Genomic DNA, 26,610 nt, shown 5'->3' with positions numbered 1-26,610 from the left:
TCTGTCTATCGGCGGGTGTATATTAGATAATAGGAACAACGGGGCAAATCTACCCCCTTTGCCACCCGCGGCGGCTCCGCCGAGGAACAGGTGGCAAGCGCGCAGCGTGGGGTAAGCACGCGCCCAAAGCCGTGACCCCTCTAAGAGAACCGCGGCGTACACACACCACCGGGGCACTATGGGGCCACAGCTGGGCACCGTGTAAATGCTCGGTTACTCACCCTTCGAGGCTTCTCAACTGCATCCCCTGTATGGGCACACTCGAAAAAAAGACACGCAACCCCCGCGGCGTGCACGGCCTCGGGATGCTGCCGGAAGGCCTTTGTGGGATCTTGACGCGCTGGCTAGGGTTTATGGGGCTCCATGGTGTTACCGGCCTGAGGTGTGCTGGGCAGTTGACGTCTCATGGTTATTTGAAGATCTGATTACAGAAAGAATACGAGTTAATTTTCGGGAAAATTGTTCTCTACCAAATAACGTGATATATCGAAGTATGTAGGAATCACGAATAATATATAATGTTATTAACAAAATATCAATTACTAGAACAAAACATTTATCTATATGTACGATAAAAAATATTTTTGTTTATATATATGTACCGTACAATGCGCGATAATTAATCTTAAACTTTAGAGAGAAGATTACGGATATTATTCAGGTAAATATCAGTATATCGTGGGATAAAGTTACATAAAATATTTGACTGTCAAAGATCGGGGCGTCACTTTTGATGCTGCAATCGTCTTTTGCCTGACCCGCAATTTAAATCTGAATGTACGCAATGTGCAAACACGCGCGATATTATTTGCGCGGTATATATTTTCGGAAACTGTGTAATTGTTTCGCATTTCCACGCTCTCTCTCTCTCTGTAGATACATGTTTTGTACATATTTACACATTTACATTGTAATTACTCACCACGCTGGGCGGCCGCCGGGCGCGAGGAGGGGTCTTTAAACATTAAAAGAATATTTGCCGGGCAAATGCTGATAAATCATTGTGCGTAATGCAGTGCAATCTTAATAATTCGAACTGTTAAATGAAGATTGTTGAACACATATAGCGACAATATTTTGAATCAACAGAGCGTGGATGTGCGAAATCGTAGTCGACGCACATGCAAATATACACAATGTAGAACGATAATGGCGTGCTTACGTGTGTACTTGCGGTGTGCAAGGTTAAATGTAATATTGCCATAGAAATACCGAGAAACATGTAGTTGGAAAATTATCAATATAATCGGGACGTAACGTCGGATTAAAAGTTGATCGCGAGATTAACCTTTTCGATATGTGTCCCTCTGTTTGATAATGCTGTTGCCTGGATTAATATTTACGAATTTATTTACGCATTTACATGTATTATGGAACTGAGAATTTTTTAGTTCCTGGGAATATTCCCTGAAAGTATTATGAATTTATTTGCGCACATGCAAATAAAGAGGATACCGTGCAAATATTTATACTGCATGTGTGTTGCAGCAAATTTAAAGTTTTCTTAGCGCAACATTTTTCAATGAAAAAGTGTTGCGGATAAAAATAAAATATTGTCTTACACTATTTAATCCTATTTATTTTGAAGTTTTCATTTCTTTACCACTTTAAATATAATCTTTCATCGTACATTTCTCATTCTCTTAATATGTTGATTTACATTAAAGTTAACCTTGCATCGTATAATTTAGACGAAGAATATTCTATCTCTGTTCTATTAGTGTTATATATCATTTGTTAAAAAGACTATGCAACAGTTCTTCAATTCTTTCATATTGCAAAAGTTATCGAAAATTCGAACATTATTTGAAAAAAAAATTCAATTTATGAGCAATAGAAATACAGAAAAAGCGAGATCTAAGATAAATATTTTGTAAATGTTCTCGTTACGTAATGCCGAGTTTGCGGTGTTAAATGTATGATTATGAATCGCACCTGTACCATACTCTAAACGCCATTTCGCATTAGCGCAATCACCGATAATCGTACCTTTAAAAGATTTCAAATCGATACCGCCGCGAAATAGGTGACGCCCGGCTACAACGTTAATCGCATTAGTGCAACGTTGCACGATAAATCAGATAATTAGCGGCCGTTAAGCGCATCGTAAATCGGCATTATCAGAATCGGGTGATGTCGTTTTGACATGGCGCCACATTTGTTTGGCGACGCGTTGCGGCGAGTCAGCCTGTGTACTTAACAAATCTTGTGATCACCGAAATGTTGATCGTTTATCAACTATTATCCTGCAAACAACAATGTTCTACGTCATAGCGACGGCGTAACAGAAAAACGACGTTCAATAAACCGACCGTCAACTTTTCGCTATCGATTCACAAAACATGAAAATTGTCATAAAAAGTCAAAAACATAAAATCATTATAAATATAAGATGATGTTTTACGCGCCTGTTGAATGGAACATACCTACATTCGAATATTGACATGGGGGTTACTTTAATTGCAACTTTCTTAATAAACGCGCAAACATAAGGAGAAACATCTACAGCAATTACACCGTACAAATGTGTTAATTCTGATGATTATCATAATAACGCCCTAAAGAAGATCTAATTAATTTTACTTTTAGCTCAATGTGCAATTTTAAAATAAAATGATATCACACTTTGAGAGCTCGCGCAATGCATTTAGGAGCAGGAAATGTTCCCACGCGCAATCCGTGCGCTTAAACAAGTCACTCTCACGTATCGCTCATGCCCGAAAAAGCAATCGCCGTCGAGTAGAGCAAAGTTAATCGCGACACGGCACTAGCCGATGTAAACTATCCTTCGATGATACTTCTCTAAGTCCTGCGATATTGCGAATCAATTCCCCGAGGCGACCGACCTGTCCCCCATCATTCCCACAATTTCCCATACGCTTTATGCCGGCGCGGTCCTTCATGGGGGTTCTCTCTGGGGTTGGAATGGAACACGGTGATCGATAAAATTATATCTTGAGCTTGCGGTTCTTGCCCGCAAATCAATTACGCATTTATTCCCTGCGCATCTTTTCTCTTATCGCGGATCAGAAAAATTCAACTAAATCTTATTCAAATTTATTCATAAATAAATAAATAAAATATTTTTTTATTTGTTTACAATATTATATATAAGTTATTTTAAACAAGATTTTTATAGCTTTATAGAATTTAATGTTTTTTTAGTATATTTTAAAATTGTAATTTAAGACTAAAAGATATATTTAAATGTGTATATATATATATATATATATATATATATATATATATATATCATTGCTTTAGTAAATGTTATGTAATTTAAACTGCGTTATAAAATATCTAAAGTAAATCAAATATGTCAAAAACAGATTTTTTTTACAGTGTCTCTTACAAATTTCATTAACAAAATATTGCTAGAAATTTAATCGAATTTTTTAACAAAATATAACAGATTGATAGAGAAGTTGAACAAAATCTACCATTCCGCTTTTTTATTAGCAATATATTGTCATTGTCATCAAATCGTAGAAGAATATGTGTTCATTTTTTCTTATTGTCCAGCTGAATTCGTTGTCCACTGTTTTTTTTTTGCTAGATAAAATTTGAAGATAAAATTCAAACATTTCTTAAACAATAAATTTACGTTGAAATAAATATTGGCTTTGTAACGTCAGTATTTCCTAAAAGATTTTAAAATGATACAAAATACTTAAAAAAGTCTTAAATATATAAAAACACAGGATCAATGCGTCACACCTGATGCACTTGCGACCTAAAAATAGAACTCACATGTGTATCACATATGTGATCATATCACACATGATGTATAGATGTACATGTTATATCAGTGTATTACATGTAAAACATGAGACAATGAAAGGGTTAATACGGGCACAATTGATGTCAATCTGCCACAGTATTGTTTGAATCTGTTGGCGAACTGCTAGTATACTGTTAACATTTTGTTTGATCATGAATGAACGATTGTTTTATAGCGAATTTGATTGGAGCGCATTAGTGCGCACTGGTTCACATTAAAGCTGTCATATACTGATCTAATCTAAATGTAAATGTATTACAAATACCTCGAATAATAAAATACATATTTTGTCAAATAGCGCAATATAAAGTTACATCGAAAATTTCGCGGTTTATTCCATTTAATATTCATATCAATCCTTTCATTGAGACAGAAAAAGATTTATAAAGACTAAATAACAATTTCAACATAAAGAATAATTATTTCTAATAATTTAACACAAAATTAAAAGTAGAAAATTATCATGTTCTTTTTTAATTCTTATGTAGATGGAAAAACAACACGTTAGAACTTTATGAATAAAATGCCGACGTCCGATTTTCGGCATTCTAAAAATTAAACACATTTTTTTTATGTCGAGCACATTATGGTTTTAATGTGCATCACAGCGCATTATATTTATATTCAGCTTCTTGCGTAAAAGAAATGTAAACTTATTTCACGCGGGGTTTATGTGTGTTGAAGTATATCTATTATAATATTAGATTTAACAATTTTAAGGTTAAGTAGCTCGCGCAGTGTTATGTTCTAGTTCGGTTTAAGCAAAATATTAACTCACCCTGAATATGTACGTGTAGAGGTACACGGTAACACTCACCGGAATTAAGTTGAGGGAACACATTCGGCGAGCGTCCATTTTAAATCGCATCACATCATATTTCGCTGGCATCGTCACTCGCGGCGCCCGTCTTTCGTCGCTCGCAACGTGTGTATGTGTGTGTACGTGCGCGTCACCTTGTTATGCCGCGCGACCGTGACTCGGACGTACGCTCCGACTGTTGTGGTGTCGCATTATTACTAGAGACGCGATCGCGGCCGGGTACCGAGGAAGGGCGACGGTTTTCTACGAGCAATTAATTACTATTGCGACTTACACTTCCCGTGCGACACCTCGACTTGCACGACAATCACGGTCCGCGAGACTGTACGAATACTTGTCGCGACAGATATCTCGTCTCGTTTGGCTGATTCGCTCGATGCCTCGTTGCAGACGTCGAACGACGAAAGAAAGCGATGGAGATTGTAAATAATTGTATATGTATACATATTATACTTCGTATCACTTGAGAAAACTGTCCCCCGAACACTCGAACGCGATCGGACATCGCGAGTACGTGAGCGCGACTCGAGAACGTGAAGTGAGGAGCGAAACGCCATATCGAACAACTGATCGAACGATATATTCATCGATAGATTGGAGCGAGGCATCTGGTGCGTCCTAATGAGTGCGTCGCGCGCCACAGTAGGCCGAATATTTTACTGTGACAGGATATTTCGTTCGGCTGGCTATCGGCTGATGTTTGTTTCCTTTCTCGCGGCGTACAACAGGGCATATTGTTTAACACGAGCCTTGTCGATCGCGCGACGAGTCTACAGGTGGACGCGGACGGACGACGACGTCGTCCTAACCTAAAGTCTCGAGATGTACGTTCGCGACAAATATGCGCGAAAAAGACGCGTTCCCTAGCGGTTGTATGACTCCCGCGAGTTGGCAGCATCGAGGCGACTACTTTAGATATCCTGCACGATTAATATTTAGAGCAGGAGACAGGACAAGAGGAGACGAGACGACGAGACGAGACGAGAGGTACATACGCGAGTATGTTATTTATTATTCTCTCATGGTATGGTAGAAAAGAAAGTTGCCGAATGCGCTACACACACGTACACACACAAATTGTTTTTATTATATTTCCCACTTGGTACTAATTTGTAATTGCAAATAAACATTTGAAATGATAGCTTGATATTGCAAGTATCTATTATAATGATTTAATATTGTAACAACAAATTTATTTGTTATAAATCTTTTTACAATATTTTGTAAAAAAAATACGATTTTTAAAATTAGTTTACCTAAATCGTACCTGTGAGTTTGTTAAAAATCATCTTCGCGAATATCAAATTTTTAAATAATAAAAAAATATAAGAAATGATTAATTGATATATATTTATTTTATTAACTTATCGAAAAAGGATTTAATTATTAAAAGATGACAATAATGAAAGTGAAAATGTTGAAATAAAAGTAACTTGTATTTATTTTTGCAACTAACATTTTTTTCATTTTAATTATTAGTTTTACACTTTATTATATCTTATCAATTTCTTATTGTTGTAATCTAATTGTTGTGCGATTTAGAAAAAAAATAGATTTTACAGATATATTTAATTTATATATATATCTATATAGTTTACATGTAATTTTACATTATATGCAATAAATATAAAATATTATATTTAATATTCTTTTTATGAAAACGTAAAATTTAGTATAAAAAATTGCATGATTATTTTATATCATCAGCTACATAAAGTGATGAAAAATTAACATTAGTTGTACCTGCTTTTTTTAAAATATTGTTAGCACAACAAAATGTAATTTATTAAATTTTTCTATATTACTCATGTTATCTATATTACTCATTTCTCATTTTTTTAATATTGTCACCAAGGTCCGGTTGTTTCAACTTTTTCGTAAACTTACCTATCAGGTAAACATGTGTCTATCTTCATTTTTTTCTAAATAGATAAAACACACATATTTACTTGATAGATAAGTTTACTAAAAAGAACAACTAGCTCTAAATATTGCTTATATTAAGTAAAAATTTAAAATATTGATGAAATATTATTTAATGACCAGTACGCATTCAGTAACTCTTTTCTATTTGGCCAGGTATTATTTTTTTGCAAATAATATGAGACTTTAATTGAACGGGCAACAGTCGTAATCGATCCCCTGTGTGCATAACCGCGTGAATTTGACATTCGTGTATGTAGATTTGCTGTAATCTTTCGCTATTCGAAATTCTCCCTGTGTTATATTAATTAATATCAAAGCTTCGCACCAATCTATTTCGCATCGTTCTTCTGCCGTGGTATTATTCGTAGGTGTGTACATATGTATGTGCTTGCAAAAGGAACTCAATTTGAAAGAAGGAAGAAGCCTGGAAGACATCGGAATAATCCTGAGGTGAGCATTATTTATTATTTTATCTATTAATTAAAAATTAATCTGTTTTCTGAAATACTTATTATTTTGGACATTATTATAACTTGGAGATATATTTGTATATTTTTTTTCTAAAATACTCAATTATTTGGAACATTACCATATAATATGAATATATTTATATTTTACAGCTTAACGTAATTTCAACGTAGACACAAATCCGTCGCTACACATCGTCTCTGTGAGTAACAAATACTTTTTTTTTTTAATTGAAAGAGATGAATCTGTTGAAAAATACAGAAAAATGAATATGTAAATATAAAGGATTCACAAATGCGTATATGAAATTTCACTGCACATAAGATTAATGTAACATTTCACAGATCCATCTTCCATCTGTCATGTACAATTGTTAAATGAAAATTTATCTAGATGAAATTGTCATGAGTACATATCAGAAAGAGAGGAATATTTCAAAAATACGAGTGGTAGGCTTGCACGATGTCCGATTAAATTCCCCGCAATTTCCGTAATATCCCGCGAAACCGAGTAACCCCGTCGATCCTTCGTTCCCAAAAAACTGCGTCTGGTTGCACACTTCGTAATTTCCCAGTGCCGTCTCGGGGAAGACGAAGGGCGGCACGTGACTTACCCCATCATCGGCGGAACACCGGCGCAGCGCGGCCGTTCGGAATGTTTTGACAGGGGGGTGGGTGTGCGGCGCGTGGCGCATAGCTGTTTGTAAAACATCGCCGGCTCCTTTATCGGCGACGATATTAAGCGGCGCGTGGGTCACGCCGGACCGCCTCGGCCATTGTTCGCATTGTCGCGGCTCGATTGCCGAGGAGAAAGGGCGGCGATGTTATACGAGGGGTGGGCGTAGGGGTGGGCATTGTCGGCGAAGCGAGGCGCCGTCGTGATTTCCCTGTATCCCGCGTCCGCGATAATCTAATTGAAAATAAATCCCCCCCGGTAACCGAGACGGCAATGATAACTCCACCCTCCCCGTGTCCCGTCACGAGGGTTAGAGGCTGCAGATCGGCCGGTATGCAACTGACGTAATTGCAGGAATAAAATTAGCGAAATCCACGCAGTTAAATCGAGATAATACCTGACGTCTTAAATCTCGATCGGCGCAACGATGTCCAATAGATTTTGCGATTTTAAACGCAGATTTTCGAGAATTTTAGATGAGAGACAATTTTCGTTCTACGCATTGTATTCAAATTTTGATACGGAAGAAAAACTAAATCTTCAAAATGCAGATTTTTTTTTGTATAATATAATTAAACTTGTTATCAATTTACACTGAATTTTTCATTTTTAACAATTAGTTTCCAGATTGATGTTTGTATAAAATAAACTGATACATGCGTTGGTAAAATACATTTTATGTTATCTCGTCTTCTACAAAAAAAAAGAAGCGATACGAAATGTTATCACTCGCACAAAGCAGCAGGACAACGTCGCGAATTTCAGGATCCTGTAAACGGGATGATAACGCTCGCGACGCGTAATCAGCGCGCGATTTATTATTTGCGCGAGCCGAAGTGGTAATTTTCGTGGTCCACGGTATACGTCGCTCACGGGGGTATCGCGAATCGTCACGCGAGGAGGAGGGTAGATGGTGTCCCCCGACAGGGTGGAAACGCGAAAACGTGACGGCTATGCGTCCGTATTGTTTGCGCAACGAAAGTAGGGACCCGCGGAGCGCTTATTTACACGAGACAAATAGGCAAACAAGGAATTGCCGCGCGGCTCACCGCGAGCACCGTGCAAGAGTCTTGCGACGACAATTAGCCGATAATTTCAATAGGAAACGAGAATGAGAAATACATTCATCGACTTCGAATTCCAATCACGGTGTAAACTACCCAAGCAGAATAATAGATCGCAATAATGACGTTAAAATAAATTATTGATCGAAACGATCGGCATTTCAATAATCTTTTTGAAGTTATATTGACGCTATTTGGATATCATGATTTTTTTTCTGCTCGGGTAGGAACCGAAAGATCTGTTACAATAAAAATGTTTGAGGAATATATTTACACGAGATAATTCCTATTATCAAATCACAAGTTTTTCTTGGATTGTATATAAAACTTTGGACATTTATGTTGTATATCTTTAAAGACATACCAAAGCTACATGTTCCACAACTGTAACTACAAGAAAGAATATTATATTAATGTTAAAGTTTTATTTTATTATGCTACATATTCGATTATATCATCACGTTGTTGCATTATTGATTATTTGTATTAACTTTACATTTTACATATAGCACATGAAGATTACTTATCAGATTTTGCACGCAAAGAAAATTATTTATATTTATTTAAAAAATGGAAAAATAATATTTAGAATTAAACATAATAATAAATTATTATTATTATTATTGGAAAAAAGAGAAAAAAAAAGGGATTAAATTATAAGGAGGTATCGTTAGTTTACAATCGATCATAAACGTTGATGGCTTTATCGACAGCTTTATAGGAACATTTGAGGAATATTAGCGGCATTTATTCGTTAATGTTTGCCAATATAACCTTTTCCCGTAAGGGAATATTCACAAATGTGAATCAAATTTTATTTTATCTCCAATCTACGAATATCCGCTGCCGGATCTACGCAAAATCCACCGAAGTCGCGCAAATTTATCGTCCATAAAATATACACTAGGCATATTGACGTAATATTCAGTTAATAAATCATCTACTGTAAAAAAATACGTCCATATGTACATAAATCCGTTATTGAAAAATTATTCGTGTAGATTTTTTACCGATGTATATATACTTCCTTGTGATTGCATTCAAAATATTATGGCTACCGATTTCCGGATGAGAACACGAATCAAAAATTTATTTGGAAAAATTATTTTTAAGGAAAATTGCTTTTATTTTGCATTATTTTACTTATGAACAATTAATTGATTAGAGTTTCTAATAACGTGAATTTTTCGGTAATAACTTTTTACTAAATGCCATCGGGAAAGTGAAGAAAGTGCTGAAAAAATTTATTTAAAAAATACAGAAATAAAACGTCTGCATATATAACCTAAATATCGTAATGTTTAATCGGCAAATCGTAATGTTATCGGTCATTCCTGCGTGCAATCTCGATGATAATGGACCAACATTATAAAGCAAATAATTGCTCATTGCTCTAACTGGAAGTAAATTCCTCTGCATGATGGAAAGTTCCTTTCTCTCTTATCATCTCTTTATCAAATAAAAAATAGAGTTCGAAGAAAGAGAAAATTTGTAGGAAGAGAAAACTCGCAAGAAGAGAAAATCTATGCCTTCAAATTCTAATGTTATCATTTTGTGGTCTACGTATACTACATACGTTTTATACATGAATCCAAAATATTTTATATTTTCCTGTAATCTCCCCATATGAATTAATTATACACACACACACACACACACACACACATGTAGAACGTGCTGCAAAAGATATATGAACTGTTGAAAAGCAATCTATTAAAAGCTATCATTTTCTCAAACGATCAGAAATTTTTTTGCATAATTTATTGCTTCGGGAATAAATGGCGTTACTCGCGGAATATCCGCGTGACGGCAAAATCTTTTTCGTAGCCGGTCCCAGGTACTCGCGCAAGCTTGGCTAGTCACGGCGAACGGGGTTGGTTGCAGCGCATGCCACGGGGACTGAAGTCTGTTTGCTCATGAAATATGCAGGCATGCGCCCTCCATAACTGCTCGTAAGCACTGAAACTTGCGTGCAACGCCAGGCTACCGAGCTACGGGATTTTCCGTTCTTCCTCACGGGGGAGGACCATTTGCGAAGGCGACGCGAATATACGCGCGAGCCCCGGGTGTGAATCAATTCTTCGGTATTAGGAAGGTAATAGCGACGTGGGCGAATGGACCAAGTACGCGAGATTTAGTTAGGTAAATGGTATAAATACGAATAAAAGAGAAATCTCTCGGTTAATGGTATTTGAATTTTTATTTGTGTTAACAAACGAGAGATTTCTCTTTCAATTTCAATAAAATACATCTGTGCTTCTCTTCTTTTACGTTCTCTTCTTACGTTCATCTTATCATCGCAAGTAACCTTATAAATTTAGAACTTTTAGATATCGAATCTTTAAATATACGAAAATTTTATCCTTCAGCACTTTCCAACTTATGTTTTCTTTTTATTATACATTATAATTGTTGTAATTTATTGATTATGCAAATATATAACATGATAGCGTATATAACATAAGCACAGTATCGTTTTAACCAAGTTTTATGATATGAACTTCGAGCTGAGCCACGGCAGAAATGAACGAACTTTGAAGTTTATCCGGAACAAGATGAAGGTGCTCGTTTAGTAAGTGCATGCTGTTAGCATAACAACCCTAACTAGACAAGATAAACTGGCGTGACTAGGGATCGATAGTGTTAAATTTTATTTAATAAATCCTCGTTTAATAAATTATTTTTCTCTTTTAAGCAGTTTTGATCCGACGAGATCGAAATGTTATCGTTTATTGATTAATATTGAAAGATATTGAAAGATAACGTTCAAGAAAACATTGATCTGGAAGGTAAAGTTTCTTCGAATATACAACCACGCTTTTTTGCACCTTGTCTCACAAAAAATAAAACGACAAGCGTGTTGTCCAATGTTTCGCGAGTAAATTCGCAAAAAAAAAATGTAGCGTATTAAAGGAGAATTCGGGGCAAAAGGATTGAGTCAACGAAATCTTTGCCGTCTTATTTCAACGATTGCCAGTGCAGTTGGCTTAATGAACGTAAATCGATACCTTCCGCAAGAGGAGGTATGTAAGTACCGCGTGCGCAAATACGGTTTTTTGTTACTTGCGCCAGGAGCGATGGTCAATATTACATCAAGAGCTCCGAATTGATCGAGCTCCGTACCGCGTACAAACATTTTAACAAACATTCTCTGCTTTGCCGTTAAACGTGCTATTTAAGCGGGAGTTACGTGCCTTGAACTACTTCGCACGAATAATTATTCAATGCTCGATATCGTTGTTAAACTTTTTTTTAACCAAGTATTTTTGCGCTTCACGCGTTTGTTTGTTATCGCCGAATATTGGCAAATCAGGTCGATCAAAACGCGAACAATCGAACATTAACGATTCACGTGAAACCGTGGGTTCTTTTTTTTTTTCCATCCGCGATCACCAACGCGCTGCTCGAGACCGGATATTTCGAGCCAACGCGTTTTTGTTTATAACAAATATTTCGCGCTGCAGCCGGAAATTACTGCTTTCACGGAACACAACGGGTTACGCTCGACGCCTCGACGCCGGCAGCTCGCCGATATAATTCGGCCGGATAGAGACAAATAAAATGGGCCTTTCATACGCGATCGGTATCGCGCGGGCTCGATTCCGACGTGGGTTAATTGCGATAACCTGGCCTGTCGGTGGAGGGGTTGTAACAACATATGCCGTCCACGGGGTTAAATAATCCGGCGTGTCCCGTCGTCGTGGACGCCTACCTAACGTATGCACAACGTGACGAGCTTTCGTGCGCCACGTAAGGTCGTAAAAAAAGCTGACAGGTACACACCTTGGCGTGTCAACTTGGCGAACGCCAACATCGCGTCGCACCATATGCCTCGCTTTTAGTAGCCCGCGAGGCGAGGTGCACCAATCTGAGAGCTGTCCGCGTTTTGATTATTCGTAGGGTGCAGGACAGCGCCGTATGTAACGCGGGTACACAAACGAGATGCCAACAAAGTGAAGGGTTGAAACGGGTCACGAAACGACATCGGAGTTTACATTATAAAACAGCGAGCGCTTCTGAGAACTGCCGTTCATGCTCTTGTTGCTCCTCTAGCATTTAATATGTGATCGATTAATTGTCAAATATACTTGCATTTACATCTAGACGCTCAAGATACGAAGGAGTTAGTACATAGCTTGCGAAAATCACAAAATAATGACGAAAGTAAGATCAAATTAACAGTAATGAAAAACAAGATGTTTTTATAGAGATCTTTTAACGTAGGACTTGTTGCAATAAAAATGTAATGGCAAATACATAAAAGGCAAACACAAAAAGGCTTTAATAATATGTTATAAATATTCAAATATATATCTATATATATATAGCGTGTATGTAAAAATTCCCACATGCGCAGTACAAGATTCTTAATATTAAAGGAAGCAACTTTTCTTTGAGCGCTCTTATTAACGTAACGCTTAAAATTAAATTTCAAAAATATTTTAATAATTAAGAATAAGCACGTAACTTACAAAATCTGAAAAAGTTATTTTTTAGGAGATTATATATGAAGCAGAATATTTTAATTTTTATAAAATAATTAACAAATTTTATTATTTTATAGTTAAAAAATTTTTTTTACACTTTACAGAGAAAGATTATTGTTTTAAAAATCTAAACAAAATTTTAAGATAATGATATAGTTGCGATTTTATGTATTTATTACCATACCATTGTGAATAGTAATAATAAATAATATTTATTATTATAAGTAAATATTATACCATTTTAAAAATCGATATGTTTTAACAAATATTTTTTTTAGTTTTATTATTTAAAAAATGAAGAGAGAGAATTAATTCTCAAAGTAAATAAAACTTAAATATTTTATTTCATCTTTAATCTGTTATACACAAAATAAAAAATGTAAATCAATTTTTCGTCATTTATGATATGTACTCAAACAGAAAATTTTATTAGTAAAATTTTCTGTAAGTTTAGTATAACTTTTAACTATTTAACTATTTTTATATTTTTTAACTATCATGCATAATATTTTTAGAATAACAGAATACTTAATTTACAAATTATATTACAGTTATCTTTATTTTTAAATGGTGTATTACGGAGAGTATAAGAAATATTTATCTATTTAGTATATGTAAGAAATAAAAGCAATATTTATTTTGTTAACTTTGCATATTTTGAGTATTATAATATGTATAATAAAAAAATCAAAGATTATACATAAATAAGTAAGAATGCCGGTTCTAAGGGCCGCAATGACAAAAGAGCTTATTCATTAAATTTATTTTTTTCTTCTACAAAAATTACTTATTGTTCTATTCGAATTTTTTGGGTGAAAAATTTTGTATTTTTTATACGAAAATTTTATGAAACAATGTTATTAAATCTTAGTTTTTGTTTAATACGTGAACTATTCAAATTCTAAAAAATTTATAACAATTTATTTTTATACGTATAAATATGAGGAATAACTTTTATTTCGAAAACTAAGATACTTATTAGAGAAAATATTACTTTTGTTACAAACAAAAGAGCCTTCTAATATTTCGGAAAGAATATATCAAGTGCGGAGTTTCGTTTTTCCTTCTTGATTCTTCTTCCGGACCAAACTCTCCTTGGCCGCTCGTCGACGAAACGATGAACGCATATTAGAGTAGACCGATAGCTCGATAAGGTCCAATCGATAATAGTCGCTCGGTTGGCTGGATGACTGACTGGTTGGTTGGTCGAGCATATACATATATTATATACGTACATATATATATATATATATATATATATATATATACACATATATACATAAGATGTCTCCCTCTTACTTACTCTCCGTCTCTCCGTTCAAATCACCCCTCGTCGCTCCGTCCCTCTTCGTTCGATTGGTTCACCCTGTATAAGGGCGAATAAGACCGAGTAAGGGGTAGGTAGGTAGGTGGTATAGATTGAGCAAACAGCGCGTTTATAGCGTAGAAGGGACTCCTCTGAATTTCCTCGACACGAACCGATCGTGGCGGCAAGCAGCGATGCGGTACTTGAAAGAGAGAGAAAGAGTCTTCTCGATTATCGAGTACATCAGCTAGGTTATCGATTGCTTGCCGATGAGCATCGTTTTCGCACGGGCCTATGTGAAGAAGCGTAAGATTCTAATGGTTGTAAAATTAGACGCGTACACCTACAAACGGTTCCATTACGCTTGAAAAGATTCCTGCTCGGTCTCCTCCCCCTTAATTTTATTTTGATTAACTGTTAACGAGATTATTATGATTCTGCGATTTTGCGGTTAATTATATTAATCATATAGAATGAAAATAAGATTTACAGAAAAACAAGAAAAATATTCCATCATTTGAATAATTCAAATAATTTTTATAAAATTGTGCAAACGCTATTTTTATAGTGAAAAATCCTTCTTATTTATTTAATTTTATTACATAAGATGTCTGAATGAATAATTCTAATAAAGCAATGAAGAAGGGAATGGAATATCTAGTTGGAAAAGTTATGGCAGATAAAACATTAATATGTTTTTAAATTAGATAATATGTTTAAAATTAGATTATTTAAAATATATTCCAATTGAAAGATTTATTCATATTAGGGAAAACAGATTATTTCCCTGCAAATTAATCACGTGTGTTGCATTTCGTACACACTTTATTAAAGATTCTGCTATTCCTTCCTTAACCAGTCTTTGACAGACATTTCACTTTACGTGTCTCTTAAGAACGAAACGTGAATTCGTTTCAAACGGGCGAACGAAGAAGACCGGCGAGCAGGAGAAACGTTCTCGTTGCTTTGGACGAGAGGTGGATTCACGTATGTAACGTCGTTTCAATTCGGACCGATACTTTGCCCGATCGGCTACGGCCCTCATCGTCCGCGGATGAACGGACGGATGAATCTTCCTCTGTATTGCGGAGGGTAACGTCGTAAAAAATTCATTACCCATCCGAGGAATCGATCCCCGAGCCCCGTGTAATTACGTGCTCTTTACACCATACCACGCGCCCGCTCCCTCGAAGACCGGACGTAATGAGAACGTGAAAAAAAGTCGACAACGAGGCGCGATCGGGCTCCTCTGTCTTCGTCCACGTTGTATAGTCGGCTAACGTGCAACAAAAAAAAAAGCGATTGCACGAACTTGATAAAGGAAATTCAGTTAAACAAAAACTTAATGAATAAATTTGCTGAATTAATGAAATCATTAGCAGCGATAAGCTCTCTAAATCTGAAACAGTGAAATCTCATTTGCTGCATCAGTCGTCATCATCAGTGATTGTTTATTGAGTTTCAATGATTCCGATTTAAAAAGAAGGAAGTACTTTCACTCAATATATTATTACTGAAAGACGATGCATATATTACTTATTAATATAATTTTAAGAATATCTGAAAACAGGCTATTATCATTAGACATTGTCTCTTTGCACATTGTAAATAATACATTGATTCCAATTTATAAAGTGCAGTTATATTAATTTCTTGCTTTCATATTTAATTAATAAGCTTAATTTTACTTTAATTATCGCAAATTTTGTTATTTAAAAATTATTAGAGAAGCGTCTATCTGTCTAAGCTTTTTATTTCTTTTGTTTATTATCATTGATTATTAAATTAGCGGAATATATTTCAATATATTGACATTTAAATGGGGATGGAGGCGGAAAGGTCGAAGGTCTGACAACCCGCACGAGGCACGTTTTACATCAGGAATGTGCATTCTCGAATATGCTGCTGCCATTATTTCAATCCGGAACAAATCGTTAATTTTGCAGTGCGTTCCACGATTTATACCCTTCAGCTCGTAATTCGTATGAGAAATGTGTGCATGTTGGTGTGCCTGCGAAACACGAGAACGCGCAGTGTCGACGGAAACAAAAAAAAAAAAAATCGGAAAATATATCAATTTTTTCGCAAGCTGTATTGGATTTTCCAATCCTATTTGTTCTATTAACTGCTTGCATCCAGATAATTTTCATATCAACTATGAATGTGCATATATGTAATGTATGTATAATGTATATTTCGAATTATTATGCGAACGTGCAAGCAGATACGTTAAATGTTCGCAGTTAAATAGCTTTTTTGAAAAAAAAACTTTGAAAGTGTTATTGCACGGTTTGTGTGCACAAGAAAAAAGAGAATCATCGTGCCACGATTCTCCAGAGTGATTCACAACAGATTACGCCATGACGAGAGATTGTAATATCACTACGCAGCTCCTTGCCTATCAGTTTCTCATCTAAAACCTAAGTATATTTCACATACTGCCGTTATCATCCGTTACGGAAAAATCAAAGAGATCAAATTATCGTTTAATTTTGAAAACACTTTATTTTACAAATAAAAATATCTTCTCGTGAAATTAATAAAGACATTAAATTTTTGCTCACAGATCTTGTTCTCATAATTGAATCAACTTTTATATTATTTATCACCTGATTTCCAAGAATTTCAAGTTATACGAGAAATGCCTTAAATATCGTAGTTGATGAGAATGTTATGTGAATGCTATCTCATAATAATATAAAAAAATAAAACTGTTAAATAGTTTTTAATATCTGGGAAATTCTTTACATGTAAATGGAAACATTTTACTTTTTCAAACGACATAAGGGTTTAGAAAATGGGGTAAGAATGCCTAAAACACTCAATTATTTTACAAACGTGAACACTTTGTTTATAAATATTACTGTCTCATATAACTAATAACATGAAATTTCGTTGTAACCATGTAAGTATAGCGCATTTGTATGGCCATGTGTACAGAGATTTTGTTTCCGTCGTTAGCAAAATTTTTCAATGTGCTTTTTAAGGTCTGTAAATAATGTAATTCAATGCAATACGGATTGATATTTATTTTTAACATAATACTAACAAGTATAACCATTGTGTTTTGGTATTTAGTTAATAACTTAAATATTTTAGATAAACACATAATTTCAACATTTTGATTTGTGTAGATCCTAATATGAGATAGTAGAAAGTTCCTAATATGAAGTACAATACGAGGATAGAAAATCTGGAGAAGTTTTTGTGCATTCTTTATTGGGAGGGATGATTGTTCATACAAGTTAATATTTTTACAAAATCCAAAGATCTTATTTTTTAATATTTATTTTTCATTTTTTATGTTTTATTGATCTATCTATATAATTAGATATAAATTCATGGCCTCTTGCCGTGAAACGGATTTCACTTTGGAACGGAACAGCACAAACGTTTCGTCGCTGGATATCTAAAACTATTTATAATTTGTTACATTAACGTAATTATAATAAAAGAGGTTTTCAATTTTAAAAATATATTCTTTTAATTTCTTAATATTAGATTATTTCTTTAAAACGGACGAATATTTCAAGTCTAAAATAAATCATAACGAATAAAATACACATTTAAGCTATTAATATATTTTAGTAATAAAACTTAAATGTATTAGCTATAAAACTGCATAAAACTAAGTTACACATTACTATTCCAAAATATAAAGGCTTTTAAAAAAAGTGTTTTATAATAAGAATCTTTACCCTATCGTGTGTGTTGCACATTTTTCTAACTTCACGTATAAATTAAACAAAATCGGAATAAATTTGTAAGGTCTCAATTAAATGTCCGGTAATCACCACGCTAATTAATTGTCATCGATATCCGGAAGAAACGATGTCCACGGGTGAAAAGAAGTTTTCGAGCTGTTCTCTAATCCAATTTTGCAAGACTCTTCTACTGGCGCCCACCGAGAGGCTGCTTTTAATTAATTGTATCAACTGCCGTCGAGGCAACGAGGTGGATGTGATTTGACTAACGAGGCAAATTCTTAAATTAACGAAGAAACTACCCCGGCTCTCTCTGAAACCGTGAACTTCCAATCCCCTCTTTTAATGTCTCCTCGTCTTTTCTATTAGCCGCTTTTCCGCATCCATTGGTTCTTATTCCTGATTATTTAATTAGAATTGATTTACACTCGGTTTACTTCTTAATTTCCTATTATTTGCTGATGTTGATTAAACATGATGCTTTACACCGATTAAGAGTAAGTAAATGGAAAATAATTCATATATTTATATTTTTTTATATGCACTACAGCATACAAAGGGGATGATTATATATTTGGTATAAAATGAATAGGACGGGATTAAATTTACTCCATATCCAAATTTAATTCAGGATTACAAAAGTCCACTGTTCGTTAATCCGAGTTTTATTGAGAACATTCGGACGGCCGAATTATGGGGATTCTCCAAAAATCAATTTCGCTCTCTGAAATAAAGTTCGATCGCGATAGCGGGAAATCCCTTGCAAAGTGCAATGCACACTGTCCTTCGGGGGCCAGTAGGAAGTGCAAAAAAACAAAAAGTCCCAGGGATTGTTTTCCGAAGTAATAAATTCCGCGCGTAGAGGGATCTATCGTGACAGTATAAATTCTCGTCCGACAACGAAATCCTGCGCGAAGCGTCGCGCGCTGTTATTATGGAAAGAAGAAAAACAATCTCGCGAAGTAATAAATCCCGGGCGCGTCCGCGCCACTCGAGCGCAACGCCGCCGCCGCGATGTAAATTCGTGGCCTCTCGCCGTGAAACGGCACTTCGGAACGGAACGGCACGAACGTTTCGTCGCTGGATATCTTATCGTCGGCGCGGCGCAACGTGCGTTATCAGGTAACGTATTTATGGGGTGGGATATGAACCTAGAGGATAGATATCATGAGTTCGTAAGGCTGATACGTTTAGCGACAACGGCGTTGTACGCGCCGACAAAGTGTACAGGGTGGACTGAAAATGAGCAGCGTCGACGGTAATTTATTTGGAGCGAAAACAGCGGTTTCTTTTAAATTCTTTGCTCGCGGTGTGGATCTTCATCATTCCCTCCAATCTACATTAAACAAATTGCGCAAGTAGATTCGGTAGCGAACACTGTTTTTATTTAAATGCAGATAGTCAATCGCAGATACGAGCAAATATGTCTGATAACGACACCTCTTCTCGTAGAATTATATAATGCAATACAATTTTTGGGGGGGAGAGAGGTTGGCATCAAAACTATTAAATACCTCGTCAATTTAATTTAATTTATGAATTAATTATTCCGGCTTCGTATGTGTAAAGATTATGTTTTAAGATCGACGCATGCAGTTTTTACATGAGCTGGAGATTGTAGAAATTCACGTAAAAATTATTAGATATTAAAAATTGCTTTGAGAAATGGCACTTCTCTTATTTCTTGTAGCAATTTTATTTGACAATTTCTAATATTAAATTTTATATCTTCTAATATTAAATATTTCGTACTTTATGAGTACTCTGTATGTACGATAATGAAATCTACGGGATAAGCGTAATATCATTGCACGTTATACGTATGTTATTTATGGAAACGAAAGCTACGCCCTTTTAAGAACATTGAGATGACGTTATGCCGACTTCATGTTCTGTAACAAGGTAGTGTTAAACGTGTTAGAGATATAAAACAGCACACACAGAGAAGTACCTTACCAAATGTACGTGCTTACGTAATGTTTTATTACGCTGTAATTCACATGGCGATATGATGAATAATCTGTTGACAAATATACGAAAAAATATCTGTCTCCCGAAGGAAGGTATTTATGGACAGACGTAATAAATGAGGATAAGTACATAATGGTAAAAAAGACTCATAAAAGAATTGAGTAACGAAAGTATTAGTAACAGATTAGTATAATTTGATATTTTAAGTGTATCCTACGAGTTATTTTTCATACGACGTGTTTTAAGAAAAATAACTTGTAGAAGTGTGCGAAGCATTTGTGAGATTGAATCAAATCGATTTTTTTTTTAATACGAATTTAATTCGAATCAAATTTTTCTGAATTTACATGCTAATTTAAAAATAAAGTGTTTTTAATGACCTTGCAGATTTTTTTAATATACGAAAAAAAAAGAAATTTTAGAAAATTATTATAAAAAAAGTAAAATGCTCTAGATAAAAATTTATTTATAGATACAAGATAATAAATGAAGGTATTATTCTGATAAATGAGCATGAGCTGACTCTGATCCGGTAAATACCCAAAAGTTAGCACTAAAAGATGTAACGCATTTTACAGATTTCGCTCAAATCATGTATGAATTGTATGTCATATCTGATATTGATTATTATTCAATCAAGTTTTATTTGACATACAAAAGAAAGTCGAATAATTACTGGATCTGACTAATAAGAACAAAATTTGCCATATAATTTATTGTAATATAAAAATTATTTATATTATTTTTAATTAAAATTTCAATATTAAAATTAAAATTATGTATATATTTCTAAATTTAAATGTTTAAAATTGTATAACATAAACTGAAAGAAAAATTTACTAGATTGAAATAAATATTTTTTCAATCTAGTAAATTTTTCTTTCAGTTTATGTTATACAATTTTAAACATTTAAATTTAGAAATATATACATAATTTTAATTTTAATATTGAAATTTTAATTAAAAATAATATAAATAATTTTTATATTACAATAAATTATATGGCAAATTTTGTTCTTATTAGTCAGATCCAGTAATTATTCGACTTTCTTTTGTATGTCAAATAAAACTTGATTGAATAATAATCAATATCAGATATGACATACAATTCATACATGATTTGGGCGAAATCTGTAAAATGCGTTACATCTTTTAGTGCTAACTTTTGGGTATTTACCGGATCAGAGTCAGCTGTATTAAATCTGGATCTACGCTTGCCAAGTAAATTAAATTCGGTACTAATTTAGGATATAAATAAAAAGTTATATACTGTCTAAAAAATAAAAATATATATTGTATCTTTATATTTATACTTTTTATAAAATTCATTAACTTATAAAATTTAGTTTTTATTCTTTACAATTAATTTTTTTTTGTTTTTATTCTTCATATGAAAAGGGCTCAAAATATTGAATTTAGTATGCCGAATCCGACATACTCTAAAACCTGTATTTGAACCTAATCCAACGCGCAAACTAAATTTGTCAAATAAAATATACTAAAACCAAATTTCCTAGATAAATAAATCAAAATTCGAAAACGAATCAAATCGAATCTCTATTGTGATTCGATTCAATTCAAACTATTCGCACATCTCTAATAGCTTGTATATTTCTATAAATCTAACAGCACACATAAAAATAATTTTTTTGTTTAATTGCTTATTGCTTTATATGAACAAGTCTTTATTTCGAAGGCTTCTAGAATGTAGAAATATATAGTATATATATTGCGGTATCGTCAATCAATCACTTATATATTTGAGAAAATAAAGACTTATTCGTGTATGATGATGAGTAATCGAGAGATTACTAAGAAGAAACCGATTTTTTACAAGTGCGACGTTTACGACATAGCCATTCGCGCTTTAAAAAGTGGGGCAGCCCGTGGCTTTACATCAAAATTATTTATACAGTCGCGCGGTACGACCAAAAATTCAAATTCGGGTAGCTTTGTCCACGCGTCGTCACGGGATCAAGTGCATGCCAGCGGCGTTGAATTTACACAAGTGTCTCGCATGGCATTAATTGGTCTTCGATTTCAAGAGTCAAAACCGATAAAATTTATTTCAACCGTTTCACCAATTGCCACGCAATTGCTCTAGCAGTAACATCCAACGTAAAAAAGTTTAACTCTTTTAATCTATTCTCTATAATAATTCTCTCGTTTTATATGTAAATATTTTATATGTAATTATAAATAACACTTAACTACAAAATGCCATAATCTTTTAGACAATGTAAGACTTGGACAAGATCAATAACAATAAAAATAGAAAAAAATATAAGAGAAGACTTGTGTCATGACATTTCAAATTACGATGTAAAAGTATTCATCTGTCATTACATCATCGCGCAACCCTTAAGCCTACGATTATCTCAAACGTGATTTCTCCTCATTCTTGACACTCACGTACGGGTGAACGATCGTCGTCGGAACGTCAGGCGTCGAAAACACCGCGATCGGCCAAAATATTTAACCTGCGATTAACCGCTCCTCCCGTACACAGAATGATTCAAGAATCAAATACCGAGAGTCAACCCGTGGGGTAGACTGGGTACATATTGTACTCGAATACTACCATCTTGCCTACACGAGCCAAGTGAGTTTGTACGTGGCGCAGCGTCGCGTGTATGACGACGACATAATAGTAGTTACACATATACACCACCCCAAGAGGGAAACGGAGAAAGAGAGAGAATAAGAGGGAACGGCAGGGAGGCAGAAGGGACGTTCTTAATGGTGAGAGCAGTGAAAGAGAGAAAGAGAAAGAGAGAGTTGTAAGAGTGAGAAGAAGGCAGGAGAAAAGAAAGAGACAGCAATACTCTGTAAAGAGGGAAGAAGTGGAAAGGAGAGAAAGAGAGAGAGAGAGAGAGAGAGAAAGCGCGGGCGAGAGAAGGGAGATATCCCGGGAGAGCGAGGAAGACTGGAAAGAGAGAAACGGCAGAGATGCTGCTGACATTGCTTGAACATATTTGAGTTGCTCCGCTCATGACCAAATATTTATTTATTTGCTCGGTAATACACATTTGTATTAACCGCGTAGCGCGCGATTCGAGGCACGTTCATTCAGATTTCCCTCGCAAATTTCGTCGACCCGCCGCAACGCGCGCGCGACTAATTGGCAGCCGCCCGCGGCCACTTATCGCACTTATCGCACTCATATCGTACTTACCTGTCGCCCCCAATCACACACGTGAGAGATACTGTGTTCTCAGCACGTGAGAATTTTCCTCTGGCGGGCCATCTCATTATTTGAACCAATTTGTCTCAGTATTGAAGGTCGCCTAAACAAAAACTCTTCTTTATTTTTTGTCTTTTTCAAAAGAAATCTACCTATATAGGCAGCAATTATTCATATTTTATGTTTCTCAAACGTATTAATATATCCTCGTTTAGGTTCAAAACATTCTATATAGCAAGTTTTTTAAAATTTACAACCTTTCACAGTAAGTAACCAAAAAGTTACTGAAATAGCTGAAACGTTGTTGAAAATTGCCAAATGTAATCCCCTTTTAAATATAAATTTAAATCTTATTTCTAAAGTATTTTATTTCTCAATAAAAGTACTTAAAAAAATAATACTTGAACTTTTTATATTTCAAAAATTGCAAGATCTAAAGAGTTACAAAATTATATGAGAATAATAAAGAACTTAGTGTTTTTATTGTACATTTTTATTCTTTTATTACCTACTTTACTGTACACTTTTTTTCTTTAGTGCCTACTTTTTTTAGAGTGGCCAGACAGGTAGATTTACCAATTTTAGAATTAAGATAGTTGTATCCTGGTCTGTACATGGTCTATCTTTACGATATTTCTTCTTTTTTTGTTGAGTCTAAAATTGAAAAATAAAAGACTAGATTCACCATGTAATTTTTTTAAGGAATAACGCCACTGTGAAATTGGGACATCGAAAAAAAATTTTTTTACTTAAATTATAGTTTAAATCTTTAAAAATGATATGCTACAGGTAATTTAGCTTGAGACAATCGCAAAAAAAACACAAAACAGTTATTTGAAGCTTCAATATATTTTTTTATACACCCACAATAAAATCTTGAAATCATAACTGTTTTTCGGCCTGTCACTGCTGCGTTAAAATAATAAGTAGGCTATATTAAACCATATTCAGTACAGTGTTACTTTATAAGAAAAATGTTACTTTATATCGAATGTCATAGAACGACGTACACAGTAGGAGGATTTAGCTCGAGTTTGTACAGTTATAGTTTTTAACGAAATAATTGCAACATTAAAACAAAGAAGAGATTTAAAAATAAGAGTATTTATGTTTTATTTGAAAAAATATTAACAGTCGGCTTTTATAGAACATAACATTAATGAAATCATAGTTTAGAATATATTATATATATATATATATATATATATATATATATATATATATATATAGTCAAAAAATGTATTAGCCGACAGTTTTCCACGTTTTTTTATCTTGTCATCTACTGGCAGACATGTGTCGCGAAATAAGTATGAAAATTCTAATTGATGCAAACAGACAATCATCGCATTGGCAACAATGCTGCAAAATGTATATACTATATTTGCAATTAAACGTGTGTGTGTATGTATATATATATATATATATATATTAATCAACAACGGGTATACGATATTCCGGCCATTTACTTTTCTCCGCGTCTTTCCCGGACTCGGAAATCCTCGATATATATATATCTATATATATACGTTTTGATCGCGTTACCGGCTGCAGTTCACTGCTATACCATTATTTGGCTGAACCAATCTTTACCTTTGATACGAAGCGGTATAAGTGGAGGGAATTACTGGAACGGCTGTTTGAGTTGGAAATATTTGGAGTGACGCTTCGTTCTGCCGAAGGGTTTATTGAATTTTGTTTGGCGATATTGTAACTTCGGCTGCTTGACATACGCCGGGAGTATCTCTCAATCACTGCGACGCTACATATGTTTCCGCGCTCCATCAGCAAATCAGCTGGGTTTCTCTTCAATTTTATCAGAAAATCGCCAATCGCTGATTGCGAAATAAATTTTGGTGGTCCAATACGAATTGTAACGAAGAATACAGAAGTGCCTGAATATTAATCCTTCTATTGTTTATGCGTTCAAATTAATTTATTTATTTAAATCATTTCTGGCAGTATCTTCACGTAACGATAAGAAATATTTATTTTTAATCACCGTCAGCATGTCAATACACAGAGCATGTGGACTTAAAGTATGTAGTAGTGCTCTACAAAAAAATTTTATTCCGTGGAAAATGTTTGCAATATTGAATTAAGAGACAATGTTACACCTGTTGACATTGTGATATCGTGATAATTCCGCAGGTACAAAAGGCATAACATAAGCCGATATCTATATGCATGTACATTATGAATTTATCTTAAATATTTTGTCGTATGGCTACCGATTATTGGATGAGACGGCTACGCACGTCGACCTAATCGGAGAAAGTAATCACTAGTATATAGTATAATGATATTATCGCAAAGTAATGTAGGTCGGGCGCAAACAAAACTCTGTTTATCGATTAATTATCAATGAAGACTGTACAAGGCGGTAATCTCGCCGATTACCCCCAAGGCGCCATAAAACCGTTCGTCTCGCTCGACGGTGACTGCGTCCCGGTGTGCGAACAAGCAACGGTGTCGTCAACGTTTTTATCTAAAAGGGGTCGGAAACCCATTATCTGCATGTCTGGGAAAATCCGTAAATACAGCAGCATGTAGTGGACTTTTCAAATCGCAAACGCAGGCGACGCGAACTGATACCAATTAAACGGATCTCACGCTTCGTTGAAGAGAACAGAAACGCTTTATCTTTTCTATACTTTTTATACTTGCAGGTAAATTTTATAGTTAAAAAAAACATATGAAAAAAAGAATAAAAAAACGATAATACGAGTACGTAATTGAAACACCGTAAAGACGTGCAGATAATTTAAACATGATGAAATTTTAACTACAAACGCTGTCCGGCGGTACGAAGCGGCGCGAAATTAATAACTTACATTTAATCCAAGGACTTCCAATAAAGTCGGGAACGCCTCTACGAAGCTGAAATGGCGAGGAGGCGCGGCTTGGAACCGCGCGTATACGTGCCCCGCGATAACACATACATCACGATTACTGGCGAAATCACGTTTCCGGAACGGCGAATAAACGCGTTCGACGATTTGCGAGTGTTTCCCCGGAAATTTTCGCCTCGCTTCCTGGATTCCATACGCTTTCGTTGGTACGTAAATATCGACTCTCTACGTCCGCTCAAGGAAGTTTGCAGTTCGCTACGACTACGTTTCCATGGCGCAGGAACACACATAGGACGTTATTAAAATAGATTAGTGTCGAAAATCGCGACCTCTCTTTCCCATCTGCATTTTTTGTCTTTCATACCAACACACGCG

At 34.7% G+C, this 26,610-nt stretch overlaps 1 protein-coding gene and 1 long non-coding RNA gene across 2 annotated transcripts in view; one reads left to right on the top strand and one right to left on the bottom strand.

Moving 5' to 3' along the window:
- Window positions 1–5,214, bottom strand: part of LOC114254708 (pre-mRNA-splicing factor CWC22) — a 31,956-nt gene extending 26,742 nt beyond the window's left edge. The window contains exons 1-2 of the mRNA XM_028191667.2: window positions 4,599–5,214; window positions 222–421 (exon numbers count right to left, since the gene is read on the bottom strand). Of these exons, the coding sequence (XP_028047468.1) occupies window positions 222–244 (23 nt within the window). The 5' untranslated portion in view covers window positions 245–421; window positions 4,599–5,214. The remainder of the gene's footprint in view (window positions 1–221; window positions 422–4,598) is intronic.
- Window positions 5,215–6,728: 1,514 nt separating this feature from the next.
- The window catches only part of LOC105837048, an 83,795-nt gene continuing 63,913 nt past the window's right edge, over window positions 6,729–26,610 (top strand). Inside the window, exons 1-2 of the long non-coding RNA XR_004962537.1 lie at window positions 6,729–6,977; window positions 7,148–7,197. This is a non-coding gene — a long non-coding RNA (uncharacterized LOC105837048). The remainder of the gene's footprint in view (window positions 6,978–7,147; window positions 7,198–26,610) is intronic.

The sequence above is a fragment of the Monomorium pharaonis genome, chromosome 3 (assembly GCF_013373865.1).
Source record: "Monomorium pharaonis isolate MP-MQ-018 chromosome 3, ASM1337386v2, whole genome shotgun sequence".
Lineage (NCBI taxonomy): Eukaryota > Metazoa > Arthropoda > Insecta > Hymenoptera > Formicidae > Monomorium > Monomorium pharaonis.
Note: the sequence above shows the minus strand (reverse complement) of the source record. Positions and strands in the feature narration are given on the sequence as shown.